Here is a 19,372-nt window from a genome sequence, read left to right as displayed (position 1 = left end):
ACAGGGCTTAGAAAGAGACCCGGATGGAAAGAACAGTGCTGATGGGGCCACCTCAGGCAGGTGACTGTCCATGGTAGAGACATTGGGGGCCACCAGGGTTTAGTCAAAGAGCCCTTGCCGGCCGGGTGTGGTGGCACATGCTTTTAATCCCAGCACTCAGGAGGCAGAGGCAAGTGGATCGCTGTGAGTTTGAGGCCAGCCTGGTCTACAAAGCGACTCCAGGACAGCCAAGGCTAACACAGAGAGACCCTGTCTCGAAAAACCAAACACAAAGAGCCCTTGCCAAGGCCATGGATGGGTTCCTTTTGTTGGGGCCTTGCGAACAAGGCAGATCTGAGCGCACCAGGCACATTTCTTGTTTGAAAGAGCCCCGTGCAGGCCTGATGACGGCTCTTAGGTAGATTCCATGTCTGTATTTGCCACAGTGGCCACATACCCCTGCAGCATCCGCCTGCAGCTGGTGTGGAAGGGCAGGAACCTAAGGGCTCGCGCCTTATGGGTATGGCCGTGAGAAGACCCAGCATTGGCATGCAAGAGAAAAGGAGAGCTCCGAGCCAGGCATGCGCAGGCTGGCATGCCAGTTAAAAACCATCATCAGCCTTAGTGTTCCAACAGCCTCTTTCACTTTGTAAAAGCCTTTTCTTTCAAAAAATAAAAGAAGATTGGAAAGCAAGTACAATATTTGGCTGTGGCGGCTGTTAATTTGGCACTGGATGTCACCTCCGCCTTTCCCTTCCCGGATGCCAAGTGTGCCTTTCCCAGCTCTGGGTGGGTGGGTGGGTGGGTGATGGGGGTGCAGGGCGGGCTCCCCGAGCCTCTTAAGATTCGAGATTCATTTCCTTAAACACACATTGTCTCACTCCAATTTCACGTCCGAGCAGTTCTGGTGAGGAATTAGCAGCCCCTGGGAGAGAGCAGGCGGGTTCTGTTTACACGGGGCGGGCAGGCGGGCAGGCAGGCAGGCAGGAGGTGAGGGTGCAGGCAGGGGCTTGGAGCTGTTTGCACAAGGAGCCCACAGGCAGCTGGAGTCCTGGGTTGGAGCTGCCAGCCCCCGGCCAACGCCTCTCAAAAGGACCCGTATAGTCTCCTATCACACACAGGGTGTGTTAAGTCCTGCCCCGTTTCAGGTGCATAAAGGAAGATTGTGATGACCAAGGGACAGACACTGGACCCTCAGCTCAGAAATGACCATTCAGCCCCAACCCTTAACCAGAGAAGACTAGCTGAGACCAGGGCGGCATCTACTTCTGCTCCACCCGCTTCTGTATGCAGACTTAAGGTCTCCAGAAGCTGTTCCTTCCCCTGCATGCAGCCCGTGCTTCCAACTACATGTCTCCTCCGTGGTCTATGCCCTGGAGACACTGCAGCCCTGTCACTGTGTAGGAGAAGCCGCTCCAGTGCATGAACAGACCCCAGGACCCAGCATCAGGGCTCCCCCAGCCCCTCCATTTATCTGTCCCCGAGTCCCGAGGTGTCATGTAGGAAATGTGGGGATCATGACTCGGGACTAGGCTCTCCCACTTGCCTGCTTTCCCCTTCAGGGCCACAGGGCCACACAGTGTGCGTTGGAAGCAATCTAAAGAAGGTCTGAGGAGGGCTGTGTTTCCCTCTTCCCTACCTTCTTTTTTTTTCTTTTTAATAGTTTTATTTATTTATTTATTATGTATACACTGTTCTGCCTGCATGTACATCTGCAGGCCAGAAAAGGGCACCAAATCTCATCATAGATGGTTGTGAGCCACCATGTGGTTGCTGGGAATTGAACTCAGGACCTTTGGAAGAGCAGACAGTGCTCTTAACCTCTGAGCTATCTCTCCAGCCCTTCCCTTCCTGGACTCGCTTTGTAGACCAGGCTGGCCTCGAACTCACAGCGATCCACCAGCCTCTACCTCCCAAGTACTGGGATTAAAGGTGTGCGCCACCATGCCCGGCTCCTTCCCTACCTTCTTAAAGTTGCCTTTCATACAGCAGGACCACAGTCCATAGATAGAGCCTTCCTTTACTTCTACAGGGTCACAGCCTGGGCTGGGCTGCCCTTTCTGTCTTCCACCCGCCCATAGCCTGTAGTCAGCCTCTACACCCCAACTCATATCTCCCTCTCAGCGTGACAGAGCTGGGCACCCCAGAGAAACCAGACAGGGCTGAGCCTAAGACATGCTGTGGGGGAAGCGGCCCATCCCCCAGCTCTCCTGGCCTGCTGCTCATTCATCACCTTTTAGAAGGGAGACGTGCTAATTTGTTAGTCCATTAGCTGGGCACTAGCAGCATATGGACCTGATTCCTGTGCCCTCATCCTGCCTGCCTACCTACCTTGGATAGCATCATCTGGGCTCATTGCATGGTATAAGGTCCAGCCTTGTCATGAGTTGCTGGGGGCTTTTCCTTAATCAGATACTGAGGCCCTTGGTGAGGCCTCAGAGTCTTTAAAAGTACACACTGGACTTCATCAAGTCTATATATGGAGTTCAGTGACATCTGCTGTTGAGACAAAGCCTCTTCTAAGCTGTAGGCTACGGAGGGCCTTGCTTCAGGGGGGTAATAGTCCTTATTTGTAGTGTTCAGAGAAAGGTGGTTTTCTCTAGCCCACCACCTGCACAGTGCGGGGGGGGGGTGTATCAGTAATTTCCATGCTGTTCCTAGATACTCCTGTTGGAAATGGGGGTGGAGGATGCTTTGTCTGGCAGTTCTTTTATTGTGTCCCCGCCCCAGAGATTCTGTGATAGGGCTCTTTTGCAGCCTGACATCCTTACATCCTTAGTGGAAGGGTCTGACTTAGTTGCCTGGGGCTGAACAAGTGGCAAGTGAAAAGCTCTAATCCCTAAGACAGTGGGCAGAAGGGAAAGTGGCCCTGCTGAGACCTACAGAAAGACTCCCGGGACTTGAGGCTTTGTCCATGGAAGGATTCCTCTCCTCTTATTGACTGATGTCTTTCCCCAGCACATATAAGCCTGGACACATGCATACCACCACACATATGTACCTAGAGGATATGCATACTGGGTCTTTCAAGCACACTGCTAGGTACTACCCACATGGGTGTGCCCTTCAACGTATGGGTAATAGCCATGCTTGTGCACAAGCTTGCATGCACATTTGTGTGTACACACACACACACACACACACACACACACACACACACACACGCTGGATCCTCCATTATCTGCTTTTATGGTGGAAATAAATTTGCAGTTTAGCAGCACTAAACCTGCCAGGATTATAACCATAAAGAGCAGATAACCTGGGCTCCATTGAGCCTTGTTGAGAATATACTGTACAGGAAGGGCATCCCGGCCTGCTTTGCAGAACCTCCTCCAGGGCAGAGTATACCGGATCTATCTGGCAGAGGGGCCTATGGGGGGACTGTCTAGGTTATGCTGGGAAAGAGTAAAGAGTCAGGACTGTGGTCACCACCTTGGGACCTCAGCTTGGGACCTCTCTAGTCCTAGGATGGGAAGTGGTGACTGTAGCTCAGGACAGTCTTTATGCCCTGCAGAGGACACAGCTAGTCTGTCTCTTACCCTGGTCCTAGAGAGTGAGCAGGAGAGGTGCTGAGAGCAGTCCTGGGCAGTACTCCAGTTGCGGGTGTGGCAGACAAGACTACAGCTAGATCCTGGAGGAGCCAGGGTCCTCTGGTGGCAGAGGCAAGAGGGTAGGGTGCCGCCCATCCCAGAGTACGGGCAGGAAAGACGAATGACTGAGTCCAGCCCAGAGCCTTCCTGAGCACTCCTAGGAAGCCCAGGCCATAGATCCTTCTTAGCACATCTCTTAGTGGGTACTTTAGAGGGTCTCCCAGCATGCCCAGTGGGAGTGAGGTAAGGAAGAACATAGCTGTCCGTTCTCCTGCATGTGCTGAGGAGGAAATAAGGCTGCCTTACATAATTGGGGCAATTTGTTCCACTCTTGTCTCCTGGTGTCATTGCCACCTCCTTGCTCAGGGAGTCCTTGACGGAGCTAGAAGCTCAGGCCTTCCTCCCTCTAGCTGGAGACTGCTGAACAGAGGATGTGGGAGCCCTAGGCTCTGTCACTGCTAAGACCTGTCAGATGTCTAGGCCATGAGAAAATGGAGGGAGATAAGTCACAGCATGTGTGGGGGACTCAGGCCTGTAACCCCAAGTCCGCCTAATAACCCATAAGCCCCCAGAGAACTTGCAGTAGCAGACACCCCCATGCCAGGTCTCAGCAAGGGGTAGGAGACAAAAATGTCCCTCCCCGTCTTGGACCCCTTCCTTCCCCATTCCGGAAGCTTCCACTTGGCCTTGTCTAAGAACGGGTTTTCCCACAATAGCCTCTGGGAAAACTTCAGGAGTCACTAGCTCTGAGTCTCAGCCCAGAACATGTGCAGTAGTCCCCTGAGGCCCATAGGAGGAGCCATCGAGCAGACAAAGGCTTCTGCTGGTGCCCTGAGTCGATCTAAATGGGCAGCCTCGGGCAGATGAACGAGGACTCTTTAATGTGAGAAGGTTGGCTTCCTGTTGCTCATTCATTCAGCTGTCTCTAACAGCAGCTCTCCGCAGGATGTTCAAAACAGGATGGGCTTGCAAACTCAGGACACAGTAACCGCCAGCCATGGCTTTCACAGCCCGGAGACAAGTCGCCCAGGTAAATGCTAGCCAAGGGAGCAGTTGAATGGTTTCCTGAAGACTAATTGTTGGGGACCTAGGGCTGGGCCTGCGCCAGAGTCTCCTCATGGTCTGAGGCGATTACTGTCTGTGCATCAGTTGTCCCATCTATGGAGAAGGGACAGCAACAGGGGCTCGTGTGGGCTTGACGCAGTGAATGGCTAGACCGGAGGCCCTGACAATATTCCTGCAACAATCACCGGCCCCGTTTAGCAGTCCCCCGAAACTGGGCGAGGAGGCAGCCCACATGGAATGGGGGCCCAAGCATAGCATCTGTTCTCCTGAGTACAGCACACTCATTTAGAAGTTCATGGCCACTCAGGCTAAGGGCCTGACAGTGTTTGCCAGCGTGTCAGGCTGTCGGCCCTGTTTGCACAGTTGGTTGGCAAACACTGCTCAGGCCCATGGAAGGTAAAATGCTGGCTCCTGCGGTTACTGGAGTTCTTGTGTTCGTAGAGAGGGAAACTGGAGCCGCAGGTGTCGCGCATTCTCCCTCTTCCCACCCCCCCACCCCCCCGGGAGTGAAATAAGGGGAAACCGAGGTGCAGAGAAGGACCAAAGCCCGCTGAAGAACACCTATCAGGCAGGGTCTGCAGCTCACTCTCCCTGGCTCAGGAAATCTTTGAGTAATGACCACCAGCATTTTTCAGATCCGGAGTAAGGGGCTTCCTGTGAAGGCTTCAAAAGGCAATGAGTGATAAGAGTAAGCACCGGCCCCCTCTGGGCTTGTGGCCGCAGTGTGTGTGTGCGTGTGCGTGTGCGTGTGCGTGTGCGTGTGTGTGTGTGTGTGTGTGTGTGTCCGTCCTGAGTGCACTCTTGCCTCAATACGTACCTGTCCTCAGCATATCTCTGGCATGTACACAAGGCCGCAGACTCTGGGCCCCGTTCGTTTATTTATGCTTTCAACTTGTTCTGCGGAAGATGTAAAGGCACTTACAAGGATGCATAAAACTCAAGAAGAGCTATAAACTGAGAGTAGGAAAGAAAGAAAAATGAAAAAAAAAAAAACAACTAGGGGAGGGAGTAAGATGGAGCTGAGAGATACTGACAGAGGAAGTAAACAGGATGCTCGGGCACGAGGGTCCCTGCGCACCGTTCCCTTCACGTGGGCAGCTCTAGCTTGGCTCAGGTGCCCACTGCCTTACTGCTGCCTCAGACTCGGGCCTGGTGATAAACCTCCATCCAGGACTTGGGAGACAAGCCTGTGTGCCCTGGGACCTGGCTCAGAGGCCACCGTGGACGATGCCATGTCCTTATTCCTGCCAGGAGCCTCTCCAGTGTTGTACGTGACAGGAGGAGAGGTACAGAACAAGAACTTGGGGGTGGCCTTACTTACCCCAGGGAGGTCTCAGTGCAGTGGGGGGGGGGGTTGTTGCACCCACACCGACGCTTACTGCCATCTCTGCCTCATCCCACTGTTATCATGTGAATATCTCATGTTTTCACAAAATCGGGCAGCCCCTCTCGTGACAAAGGGCCTTATTAATGCTGTCATTGTCTGGCGACACCTTTAGCAGTAAGTCTTAGCAATAAAGGATAGCTTTTGAGACCAGAAAGAAGGTACCCAGGACCTTGGGAGCAACCCTGAAAGGAGACACCCCCCCCCCAAGAAACCTGCAGCACCTACATTTTGACCATTAATCTTTGAGGAATGTTCAGAACAGCCAGGCTGAGGGGAAAGGGTTGTTACCTCATAAAGAGAAGGGCTGGGATTCAGACTCATGTGTCTAAACATTGTAGGGCATAATAGGTACACGGGATAAGCTTTGGCCCCCGTGGCACCTCAGTTTCTTCATCTGTAAGATGACATGCCAGCCAGCCTTGTCGCCAGTCATGATGGAGTATGAAAAAGAAACCCAACTAGGGCCCTTTCCGAGCAAGGTTTGTTTCTAACCACTCTGGAGTCCCCGAGGGACCTGCCCCAGCCCCTGGGCCACTATGCCCCCTCCGTGCTAGGTTGTCCCAGGGAAACGGAAGTCATGCAGACGGAGGAAGCAGGTTCTGTCCTTTGGTCTCTGGCCTCTACAACCATGCTTCAGGCCAAGTCTCCAACCCATCCCATGAGAGATTTACAGACATGAATTTTTGCTCACTTTAGGGGATGAGAAACAGACATCTCTGGTGAGATCTGTATAGCCAAGGGCCTTCTCAGAGCCATCATTTTGGATGAGGTCACATCTTGGATCTCTAAACTAATTAGAAGCCTCCCCAGTCCACCAAGGGCACATTGAGCATCTGTCCACCCTGGACCCCAGACCCCTCCCAACCTAAGGGGTCATAGAGAGGCCTTACTCCAGTTCATTTTATAGACCCACCCACCCAAGAACGAGGCAGAGAAGAGAAAGGATTAAAAAGAGCAAGCAACAAGGCAGTCCTGGGGCCCAGTCTCTCCTAGGGCCGTCAGTGGAAGAAAGCTGGTGAGGGCGAGGTCCTCATCCAGAGACAAGCTGGGACAGGGCCACGCAAGGAAGTGAATGAAGGTATACAGAGCAGATCTGACTTGTCTGTCAGACAGGAGAACAGCGATGCACCAAGGGGCTAGTAATGATGACAGTTCTGAGAAGCCCCTGCCATGGAGGCGTCCTTTCATAGTTGCTGGGCGAATTTCTCTGGCTCCCAGACCCTTGGTTTCCTCAGCTGTAAAATGGGTGTAACCATGGGATTGTTAAGGGGACTTGGGGCTCTATACCAAGCCCTGGAGGGGGGGGGGGCTACGTGAGGGAGAGGACCTTATCTTCACTGCCATTGTCTTTCTGTAGCTGATAGAATTCCCGTGGGAAGAAAATACGAGCCAACTGGGTGGGAAGGCACTAGGAGAGAGTGCAGCCAGGGTGGGTGGCAAGGGGCCACAGATGCCGACACAAACAATCTGTTTCACATAAACACGGGCACCCACACCAGCCGGCCGCCACCCGCGACTTCCATGAGTTGGGAAAGTGCGGGTATGTTTACTCGCACTCCCCCGTGCCAGCTGGTATGCTGGGCACAGCTTCCCGCCCAGCTGCCTCGCCAGCCGGCAGCTCCCAGCTCAGGGAGGGGAGCGTGAGCTAGGGGCCCCTGGATCTTGCCTACAGTTTGGTTTACCTCGGGGGGGATGGGGGGGGCGGCTTGTTTTTCCCAAATCAAATGTGGAAGACAGAAGGTGTTGAGAGTCTTCCTGGCAGTTGGTCATGTGACTGGGCTGGGTCAGAGCTATTTTTCCGGCTCTTCAACGCTCCATCTGGCTCTTCAAGGGACCCCTTTACTGAGTTTAAGCAACAGGTGTCCCCCTAGCGGGGTCCGAATCCCTTCCTTCTATTCCCCAGCTACCTTCTTGGCATCTCAGCACATTCCAGCCAGAAGCGTGCACACTGCAAGTAGGTGTGCAGCTGCACGGTCTCTGCTGCTGGACCCATGTTCTGGGGATGCTCTGTGAACACGTATGATCTAGGTAGTGGTAATGGCAGGATGACACATCTTCCTCTTGAGCTTAGGGCAGATATCTGCCGTGATGATATTTCCTTTCATATCACTGCATCGTCTACCTCCAGGCCCGGAGGAGAATTCCGAGTCAAAGAATGGTGGGGGCTTGGGAGTAAAGGGTTCAGGGGTGCTAACCAGGTCTTCCTTAGCAGGCGTTACGTGGCCCGGCCCAGAGCTATGCTCTGTGGCCTTAAATATGGGTCATGAGTGGCTTTGGCCAATTAGAATTCGTATTGAAATACACTAAAGTATACTCTCTCCCCATCCCCGATGGACTGGGCCGTCTGGGAGGGATTGTTGTCTTCGTAGTAAGGAGAGCCATAAAATTCCTCTCTCTGGCCTGGAGAGATGGCTCAGTGGTTAAGAGTACTTGTCGCTCTTTCAGGGGACCTGGGTTCGATTCCCAGCACCCACATGACAGTTTACAATCATCTGCAACTCTAGTTCCAGGGGCACCAGGCACACGCGTGGTGCACAGACATGCGTGCAAGGAAGACACCATACACATAAAATAAAAATGACTATTGTTTTCAAATTTCTCTCATCCCCTGCCTGTCCCAACACATGCCCTCAGTACTAAGAGAGCCAGACTGTAGGTAAAATGTAGTCACACACAGAGTGTCACATAGGCATATGGCTATGGAGTTACATGTAACTATGGCAGCCTGGGGCCAAGCCATTGTGTTGGGTGACTCTAGGTGATATCTTAGCCTCCTTGACACCTGGGCTTTCAAGTCAGGGAACTCGTTACACTCTACGCAGTGCTTCCAGGATTTGGGAATCCTGGATGTGAGAAAATTCCTTTAATTGTCCTGAGATGGGATATGTTCCTCTGTTCTTATTACCCTTGGGAACTCTGGAGAGAGGGCCTCTCGTCTTGGAACTTGGTGGTGGAGGAAGCCAAGACTGTTCCCACATGAGAGACAGACCTCGGTGTATCAGAGCTTTAAAGTCAGTGTGGGATTGGTGTGGTGCTAAACGCCTGTGAGGTCAGCGCTTGAGAGGCTAAAGCAGTCAAAGCGCAGCCTGTGCTACAAAGTAGCAAGGACCCTGTCTCAAAGAAGAAATAAACCTAACAAATAAGTAAGTCCAGTTAGAAAGCCACGTTTGTTTCAGAGGAGCAAAGGCAAAGCCACACCCAGGAATGGGCTCTGCTTCCTTTGCTTGTATGTAGGGCAGGGATAGGACTTCCAGGGAGAGACCTTCCTAGAGCCACCTTGGAGACATTGTCTCAGACTGGCCCAGCCTGGCTGGGAAGATTTTTTTTTTTTTTTTTTTTTGGTTTATTGTCTTGTGTTGGGTTTTGTGTCTCTTGAAAAACAAGAGATTGAGCCTTTTTATGACATGGATTTTACAGCGTAACGAGGCAGCGTAATTTCCCATTCTCAGCGGCAAGTGCACTTTTTACACTAATTGCATAATTAGACATAATGTACTAATTGCAGTAATGGATGACAGTCAACTAAACTTTAACTTTAAAAACAGGGAGGCGTTGCTGGGGGTGGTTGGGGGGACTTTATGCCTCCCCCCTCCTTGAGTTTTGTGAAGGGGATGAGGGAGCTCGCCTGTGAAAGCTCTTAGAAGCTGCCTCTTAGGGCTCAAACCAGAGAGCCATGGGACCCTTCTCCTGTACCCAGGCTTACACAGAGTATGCCACCAATGTGGAGTGCCCCCTCGGAAATGTGGGCCACGCAGATAGGGCAGGGCCAAGAACGGTATCGCTTATTGCCAAAAGCCCTCCTCTGTACCTAAGCAAGACTGGATTGTGACAGCCTGGCTACTTCTGCCCGTGATCCCCTCTAAACAAAGTGTCCCCCAGGCAATCACTCCACAGTATGAAGGCGAATTATTAACAGTGTGACAACCAGTATACAAACCCTGATTATGACAGTACGCCATATATAGCTGACTCACCATGAAAGCAACCCACCATGGGCTGGTGGCAACTGACAAGGGAGGAAGTCTGGGACCGAGTGGCACTGACTGTGTTCTGCGGGCTCCAGTGGCCCCTGGCCCTTGCTTTACTCTAAGTTCTGTCCCTGGCAGGCGAAGCTGCTTGGGGAGTTCTCAATCACAGATGCAACCTAGTACAGAACACCCTGCATTAGGGTGTTGGTGTGCCTTATGTGGGGCACCCTCTTAGTCCCAACAGTGTCATGAATCGTGATGAAGGCAGGGGCGTGGCTAAGCAGCCCACTGGAGATGAGGCCAGGGGCCTCGCTCTGGCTCTACTACGCCTGGCTTAGGGGTCTTAGACTGCTCACTGCCTGCCCTCCACTCTCCTTACCGTGGGGCGACCTATGGGCCCTCACTTATGGCTTCCCTAATCTCTAGCCCTGCCCAACCTAGCAGTTGATACCGATCCTCCTCCTCGCCTCCCCCTTCCCCTCCCCCCCCTCCCCCCCCTCCCCGCACCGCCTTTTCCTCTGCACCAGCCCCTTGATCCTGTCCCCTAGTTCCAGTCTGCCATCTGTAGTCCACTTGCTGCCCTCCCCATGAGGGCAGCTTGAGAGCCTGGAGAGTTAAGACACCCACCTTGGCTGTTGTCTGTCAGACACCAAGAGGTGTGGTAAGAGAAGGTTGAGGGAACAGCTGCTTGCCCAGGGAGAGCAGGCTCAGCATGGGGGCTGGGATGCTGGAGCACCTAGTGGGGGCTGGGGCTGGAGGTGGCGGTGGGGGGGACCCACGCTGAGCCTGGGCCTTTGAGGAGACCAGCAGAAGCAAGGCAACCCTGCACCAAATCTTTCTTGTTCCATTTTCTCTCTGATTTAATTTTCCAGAGATTAGGGCCCGTTCACCTTCACTGCCGAGAGAAGGCTCAAGAGTGTGCGCCTGTTTTCCCTCCCAGGGTTATTGTGCGTGGTTAGAGGTTCCAGCTAGTTCTGCCAATCCTCTGACCCCCTCACTTCTGGAGTGGCTGGCTTCCCACCCACCCTCACCTCCTCAGCATCATCGTGTCTGCCCCAAGTTCCTTTCTGCTTGGTCGAACCCCCCAGTTCATCCCTTCAAACCTTTATGCCCCCCCTTTCTCAAAAGTCTTACCCTCAAGTTTAGAGACAGATGCAGAGGAAAGGACTGCAACGTGCCCTAAGGCAAGGGCTTTGCATCAGACGGGCCCTGTCCAGTGTGGGACTTCACCTCTCTAGCCCACAATGTCTTTGCCTGTTAAATGGGGATAAGAATGGACTGTCTTCCCCTGTCCATCCGTCATGAGTCAGTGAGGTCAAGTGTGTAAAGTCCCTGCCCCCAGGGTAAGCCACTGGAACTATTTCTGTGACCTTTCACCTTTCCTCTCTTCCCTCCTCCTTCTCACTTCTCAGCCTATCACCCTGAGCAGGTTAGGAACTGGCTTAGGTCTGGCCCCACTGCTGCTGGCTCTCTGGGACTTTGTAAAGTACACCTGATTCGGGGAGGGGGGGGCGGGGGGTCTGTCCATGCCACTTGTCCTGAGATCTTTTGTCTTCTGTGGTAGCTTTTTGAATGTGCCTGGCATTTGGGGATGAGGCCGAGTCTTTCTGCCCTGCAGGTCTTCGGGGTTCCCGTCCAAGGTCATGGTCCCACAGCCCCTTCTCACCTGTGTAGCTGCCCCAGAGAGCAAGAGGCTGGGCAGAGGGTTTGGGGGCCCCCAAAGGGAACATAGGCACCCGTAGTGAGCCCCAACTACAGGTAAGACTGAGACGAAGCCTCAGCTGGTAAAAACACCTGCCACATAGCATGGGGATCTGAGGTTAAATTCTAATACCTTTGTAAACATTGGGGACACCTGTAGAGACAGGGGGATCCCTGGGACTTGCTGGCTAGACAGTCTAGTCAAATCAACAAGTTATAGGTTCAATGAGAGAACTTGCCCCCTGCCCCTAGATAAGGTTGGCCGCTAGCCTCCACAGGTATACACTTGCACATCATACAAACACATTTTTAAAAAAAAAATAGTGATTAGACATACACGATAGAGGTTCGTAGTGATGTGTGCACTGAGGGGCTCCATGCAACCCCATACAGTGTCCCTCCTGCCTTAGTCAGCCCTGGTGTTCTTCAGGCCCTCTGCCACTGTCCCCCTCCCTCCCGATGTGCCTACCTGGCTCTGTCTGCCTCCCCATCCCAGCACCTTTCTTCCATTCCCTGCAGGAATGCCCCACTAGCATGGATGGCTTAGAGTTCCTTGTGTGCCCATTGGCCCCTTTGTTCAAATCAGACCAGCTGTCTGGATAAAAGTGAGGACCACTGAATCAGCATTGCTGCGGGGACTATTGTATTTGTCCAAATAACTCTCTGGGGGCAAGGAAACCAGCAGGCATGTGGTCCTGCTGTGGTTGAAGCCTGGTACCCTGCGTCCTGGCCTTTCTGCCATGTCCCAGCTGGTCTCAAGCCTAGGGGCTGGCGTTGGTGGGGAGGTAGCCCTTGGCAGGGTCCAAGCACTGCACTTTCTCTGGGCCCCCTCCTGCGTCCATGCTGGAAATCAGCTCTCTGGACCACACCAGTGTGGAGATGACTCATCTCCTGGGGAGGGACACCTGCTGACCTGTGCCATTCAGATCTCCCTTGGGCGCAGGGCTGAGCTCAGGGCCCTTCCAGGGAGCAGAGCAGCTGGAACGGGTCCAAAGGAATGTTGAAAGCACATGAGACACCAGGGGCCCTGCCATTTAGGAAATGCTCCAGACCAGGGGTTCATTCGGGATTCGGGACTGGCTGGGTTGGCAGCTTGAGCGGCCACTTGGATTCTGTCTTCATTATGCCAGAAACCCCTCACAGTCCATTTCCTCGCTCTAGGCAGGATTTAGAGCACATGGGAAGACAGAGTGGCAGGGATAGCATGGTTTCAAGGTCTGCCAGCAATAGACCAGAGAGGCCTCAAATGCAGGCACTAAGGGAAGCAGAAGGCCCTTGGGTGGTAGTGGAATGGGAAGAAAGCCGGGCAGAGGCATGCAGGGCTCTGGGAGCTCACAGCTGCAGGCAGAAGTGGAGGGAGGGAGAGGTCGGTCTCAAAGCTCGGCTCTTAAACAGGGAATTGAGCGCATGCCTTTGTTGAGTGTCCTCTGCACACAGACAGGGTGCTTGTGGGGGGGGGGGCGCGTATAGCAAAAGAGCTAGCTGTCGCTGTGTGCTATCAGTGGCTCCCTGGTGCCTGGGCTCCTCTGTTATCACCTCCAGGGCTGAGACAGAGGTGTTAGGGAAAAGGACAGGAGACGGAGGGAGAGAGTTGAGGGTGTGGGGCTGGGCTTGGGCAGAACTCAGGAACGGAAAGCTGATATCTTTCGACAGCTCTCAGCAGGCATATCTAGCACAAGAGTGGGGGCGGGGGGGAGAGGCCTGAGATTACTTCCTCAGGCCTGGTGACCTCAACACAGTCGCAGTGGTGGCAACAGTACAGGGTTCTGAGGACATGAGCAGTGCTGTTGTCCGTGTCGCCTTATAAGGACTCCCATCCTCACAATCGAACACTGGGGATTCAGAGGTTGGGTGACTTTTGGAAGAACCGCAACCTCCGAGCTTTGTGTCACCTGTTGGGACACTGGGGTGTATGGAGCCTGCCCCCCACCCCCACCCCAACACACGCATACTCACCAGATCTCATCCCTCTGCTGGCCCCAACCCAGGAGCCACATAGGTTTTAAAGTGTATCCTAAGCCTGGGAAACCAGCACTGTCCAGCCTCAGAGCCTGGGAATGACCTTGAAAAGGGAATCTTATGTATAGGAACTTCGTCCTTTGGCCCTGATGAAGCCAGGCAGCTGCGCCCCCTGCTGGCACAAGTAGGCTGGGTGCTGCTTCAGCTGTGTAGCCCGGACCGTGGCTGCCTACACAACCAGACTGTGCTCCAAAGCAGGGAAGGGAGGTGTTTTAAGCCTCCAAACCTGAGAAGGATCGGTTGGGGAAGACAGAGGGCATGGCTTTGCTGCTCAGTCCTATGTGCAGAAGTGTGCTCTCCTGTCGGCTTCTCGGTTTGCCTAATGTAGGATGCAGGCTGCCTGCATTTCTCGGCAGCTCTCTGGTTTTGGTTTGCCTCCATCTCAGAGGGCCGAATGAGGACCTTGGCCCAGAGGCTGAGCTTGGGTTCTATGGAACAACCTGCCCTGGTGTCTGCTCAGGCCTCTCTGGCTGTACAATCAGGCCCTGCCACTCACCCCCCCTAATTGCCACAGCTCTGTAGGAAGGAGCGACCGCATCACAAATTATTTTGTTCTAAGAAAGAGGACAAAAAGAAAAGAGAAGCAGAGAGGGTTGGGGGATGGTGGGGGGTGGGGTGGGGGGAGAAGATTGCCTGGGCCTGCTCTCTGTGCTGCTTTAACCCTTGGACTGCCAGGCGCTGGGCAGACAGCAGGCCTGAGGCTCTGGCAACCCCCCAGCCCTCTCTCCTGTCAGGTGGCAGGCTCCTTATCTCTGGACCCTTTCTGTCATTCTCCGACCTTATCGCTCCCTGCCTGTCTGTCTCTCATCAGGTGCCTCTATCACCTCCTTAAAGCCCCTCACCGCCAGTTCTTTCAGTCTCCACATGCCCCCCCCCACTTCAAGCCTATGACCTCTAGTGGTGAAAGAGCCAACTTGGGGTACAGACTTCCTGAAATTGTTTGAATGCGTACACAGGCCACAGGTCAGGCTTGGAGACGCTCACAGGTGTGCGTGCATATGTGTGCATGCACACACTGGACACCCCAAGCACGAACAAAGACGCCTGCAGAAATCTGCCTCTGAGACTCACATGCAAGCCGCCAGGCTGTATCTAGAGGACCTCACCTCACCCACCGCAAAGCCCACACGCTGGCACATGCACACAGACGGCAGTGTCAAGCCATGCCACCTGCTAACTGTCAATTTACACCAACACATGCATGTGTGCTCAGATTCCACCTCCTGAGGAGGAGGAATGGGCAGATCAATTCTTCCTACCTGGTCCCCCTCAATATTTCTGTGCCTTGAGTGGTGGAGGAGCCCAAAGGGCTCCTAGAACTCTCGATAGTTTCCTCAAATGGCCTAGGGCAGCACCCACAAAAGGAGCACAGCTGCCCGGGGCTTTGCGGAGGAGTAGTTATGAGTATACATATGTGAGAAATTTTGTTCATGGACATGTGCATGTGTGGGTAAGAGAACATCTTTATGTTAGGATGCACTTTGCGATACATGCTTTTCCGCCCCATCTCCCTCACCACCTACCCCTCCTTCTGCTCCTCGCCCCCCCCCCCATCCAGCCTCCCATGCTCCTCTGCTGCTCATAGCCACTGTGAACTAACAGTAGATACAACTCATGGCCCCCGGATCCCCGAGGCTGAACCAAGGCAAGCCTGGACCCATCAGCCACCAGCACTGGCCACCAACTAGTCCACACTGGACCCTTATCCCAGATAAAGCTACGGAGCCCCAGCCCTGCGCTCTCCGTCTCCTGAGATCCTGAAGGCCCCAGATTCTGTGCTGACTGGGGCTGAACTGAGCTATGCTTGCTTGCACTGAGTGAGTGAGGCCATGGGGCGAGAGTGACGGACCATTCTGGCCTCACCTTTAACCTCTGTTTCCTTCTAGATCTACAAGGACAATCGGAACCTGTTTGAAGTGCAGGAGAATGAACCACAGAAATTAGTGGAGAAGGTGGCAGGGGACATTGAGAGCCTGCTGGCCAGGAAGGTGCAGGCCCTGAAGGTAGGCCAGTGTGCTGGGAGCATGCACATGGAGGGAAAGCTGGGCGGAGCGGCCTTGACTGAAGGCAGCGGTTCAAGCCTCGTTGTCACAGAGCACTTGGATCCCTGAATTTCAGCAGGAAAATCAATAGCAGATCTGTGCCTGTGGGGTTTGTGGGCAGCCGTGGCAGTTGTCAATGGGTTTGGCTGCACGTGAGGTGACCTGGCAGACCCAGGCAGTCCTGCCTTTCCCTTCTGTAAGGCCTAGTGTTTTCTCATTCCTCTCGGTCCCCTGGTTTGTCTGTGGATGGTGGTGAGTACCTAGTCAGAACAGTGACTTGTCAGTAGAGACTTCCCCTCAGTGGGCAACAGGATCTGGTGAGGAGGATATGGCACAGAGGCAGCCACAGATGGGGATGGCTGGGGTCCCTGCTCTGCACAAATCTTAAAATACTTCTCTGCCTGCACAGGGCCTCAGTTTCCCATTTATACTCAGAGAGGTTCCAGCTCTCAGGCACTGGGTTCCCATAAGTGGTAAGACTTGCCAAGCTAGCCTGACAAAGCAACCAAACCCCTGCTGGCTCCAATGAGCTACAGAGTCATTCATCAGTGGGCAAGAAGCATCCATTCTGCCCCGAGATCAGTGGCACCATTGTAGCTGCCCCCAGGCTATGTAGAAGATAACCTACAACATGGATGGATAAACTCCAAAGAATCATGCCAAGTGAAAGAAGCCAGTGACAAAGGCCATGTGTGTGATCCTATTTCTATGAGATATCTAGCAAAGGCAAATTCACAAAAATGAAAAACTGGCTTATTGGTTGCATAGGGCCAGTGGGAAGGAGATAGAGCTGGTGAATACAGGGTTTCTTCGGGTGGTGAAGAAAATGTCCTAAATTTAGATTATGGTGGTCATTGCATAACTGTAAGAACCACTGAAATTCATGTTTAATGTGACTGAGTTTGCTATTTCAATTAAATCTCAATAAAGCAATTTTTTAAAAATTAGCACATTTATCCACAGCTATGGCCAAGGTCAAGTCAAGACAGCTAGCCTAGATCCTCCATTTCTAGACCCCAATAGAGAATGAGTCCCCTTTCCCAGTAGAAGGACCCTGCTGTCCCTCACGGGTTCCTCTGCCTCATGTGATCTATGTGCTTTGCGGAGAGAGGGGCTGGCCTTCTGAGTCTAGGGGAAAAGAGTTCTGAAGACCCCAACAGTTATGAGGCCAGCAAACCCAGATCTGTGCCTAGAGAGCTTGGTCTCACCTGATTTTCAGCACCTCCTGGTCCCAGATATGGGGAGTCAGTTGGAAGGCAGGTTGCCATAAAGGGGCAAAGCCAGCTTTCAACTGTAGGGGTCAAAGGTCTCTCCCTACTGGTGTCAAGCCATGCTCACCTACCCAGCCAACACATCCCACGCATCCCACTGCCTCTCCTCAATGTGTCCCCTTTCATCTTGTTCCCTGTCTCCTTGCCCTTCCCTCATTCCAGACCCTAAGTTAGCACCTGCTTCCTAGTTTTCCTGCCTCATCCCTATTTATAAAATATGGCTGCCTTATTCAAACTTTTACTTTAGATAAGGTTTCAGTATGTAGCCCAGGCTGTCCCCAAACTTCCAATCTCCCTGCCTATGCCTCCTGAACTGGGATTACGAACATACACTATGATACTTGGCTTGCCAGCTCAAATCAGAGTCATTTCCTACCCCCCTTAACCGAATACTACAGGGACAGCCAACCCTAATAAGAGAAGAGGCTGGGGCGTGGCCAGGGACCTGGAGTCTTGGTCCGGTTCTCATCCTGAACCCCACATACTGAGGGACAGGACAGATATCTGCCGTTTTTTTCCACTGAGTCAACAGCACCAGCCCATTCATTCCCTGGTACACAGCCGGCGCCTAATACGAGACGATTTTGAATGGAAGAATGACGGGGAAAGGCATTCACCATGTGCCAGTCTACCGTGAGTTGTTCTCATAGCAACCCCAAAAGGAAGTCTTTGCTACCCCATCTTAGTGAAGGGGACACTGGGTCTTGGAGTTGTCATGTATCAGGACAGGACGCAAGAGACCCAGATTTTGAACACAGGTCTCCCTGACTCAGATCCCCGCCTGTGGCTCCCCACATTCCTGAGGTGGGTGCTAAGGCTACAACCCTTGCCGTTCCAGCCCTCCCCTGGCCACTGTCCTCCTCCTGCTACAGCCTGATTCCAGGCTCACCCTACATCCCCGGAGGATGGAAGGACCGCCTACCCCCTCAGTTCTAATTGTTCAAAGACAGCTTTGAACTTCATTATGTTTTAAATTTCCTTCTAATCAAGTTCTGGCCCTTTTTTTCTTTCTCACATTTGTATGCAGCCTGAGTGCAAATGAGGGGAGAGGTTTGGGGGGCGGTCTTGACCCTTACCCCCTATTCCATTGTCCCTCCCTCCCTGGACCCCATCCAATAATCCAATTTAAAGCCCTTGATCCAGTCTTGAATCTTAATTTGGGACTTGCAAAGAGGGAACTGAGCAACGCACGACACAAGTTCACTGTATTGTCCAATCGGCATCAGTCCGATGTTTCTAGACCTGAAGTCAAAGGTCAGATAGAAACAGGCCAGATCAGGGCCTGGCAAGCACAGGCAAGCAGCGTCCCCCGGGTCCAGGAACCATGCTAGTCTCTCTGCTTTGGACATGTACAGAGAACCCTGACTTGAAACATCAACCACCCAAGGAGATGGGTCCTTTGAGCCAGAGCGTTCCAGGCCCTTGAGCCCCAGAGGGCACAAGAAGGTGCCTGAGTTCCTATGGGTACCAGGAGAACTTGGGCGGAGTTGAAGCACAACCGTTATGTCCCCATCCTCTCAGCTGGGGACTTGGCACACAGACTCTTTCATGGAAAGGTCGTTTTATTCATTGTTGTGTGTGTCCCCCCCCCCCCCCGCCCAACCCCACCCCACCCCACCCCCTCTCAATGTCGTCACCTAATGTTCACTTGTGGCCAATCACGTGATAATGTTTGTGCTGGTGCTGAAGGTGGAGTAGGGAAGGACAGGCCTGCCCCACATGCCAAGGCCATTCCATCTCAGGCCCCAACTCCCTCCTCTGTGCCTGTGGTGCCAGCTATTTGGGAGGCTTGAGTTCAAAAGTTCAAATCCATCTGTCAACATCGAGAGGCCATATCTCAGAAACATAAGTAAAGCTAAGGGCTTGAGCACCCTCCCTGCCCGGTACCTCTGGTTTCACAAATCCAGGGGGTGTCATTCATAAAGGACAATGAGTGTCCTTGAATGCTATGTTGCTTGCCATCTATCCCTGGCACCTTGACTATGTGCTGAGAGATCCTGCATGAATGAGAGACAACTGCCCCCCAACCCCTCATCCCCCCCCCCCCGCAAGGCTAAGGGCATTAGGGCTCAGTGAACTGATTCTCAGAGGATGCAAATATCAGGGCCAGGACACCCAGGACAGGACATGGCACCTAGGCCAAAGCAGGGTACTGCGCACATCGGTGTGGAAGCTGGCAGCATGCTTCAGGAAGTCCTTTTGCCTTCCAACTCAGACAAGCCAGGGGCAGTGGTAAGGCCTGGCTGGGACTCCAGAACCTAGACACTCGGGCCATCAAAATTGGCAGTACCTGCATACGTGCCACTATGATGACCATGTAGCATTAGCCAAGACCAAAGGTAACGAAGAT

The 19,372-nt window shown here is 53.2% G+C and overlaps 1 protein-coding gene across 4 annotated transcripts in view; it reads left to right on the top strand.

Annotated features, from left to right (window-relative positions):
- Positions 1 to 19,372, top strand: part of CACNA2D2 (calcium voltage-gated channel auxiliary subunit alpha2delta 2) — a 138,241-nt gene that overhangs the window by 50,861 nt on the left and 68,008 nt on the right. For all 4 annotated transcript variants that reach the window (XM_084752602.1, XM_084752605.1, XM_084752604.1 and 1 more), the window contains exon 3: positions 15,596 to 15,712. In XM_084752602.1, the coding sequence (XP_084608728.1) occupies positions 15,596 to 15,712 (117 nt within the window). The remainder of the gene's footprint in view (positions 1 to 15,595; positions 15,713 to 19,372) is intronic.

The sequence above is a fragment of the Acomys minous genome (genome assembly GCF_964271855.1).
Source record: "Acomys minous genome assembly, chromosome: 13".
Taxonomy (NCBI): Eukaryota; Metazoa; Chordata; class Mammalia; order Rodentia; family Muridae; genus Acomys; species Acomys minous.
Note: the sequence above shows the minus strand (reverse complement) of the source record. Positions and strands in the feature narration are given on the sequence as shown.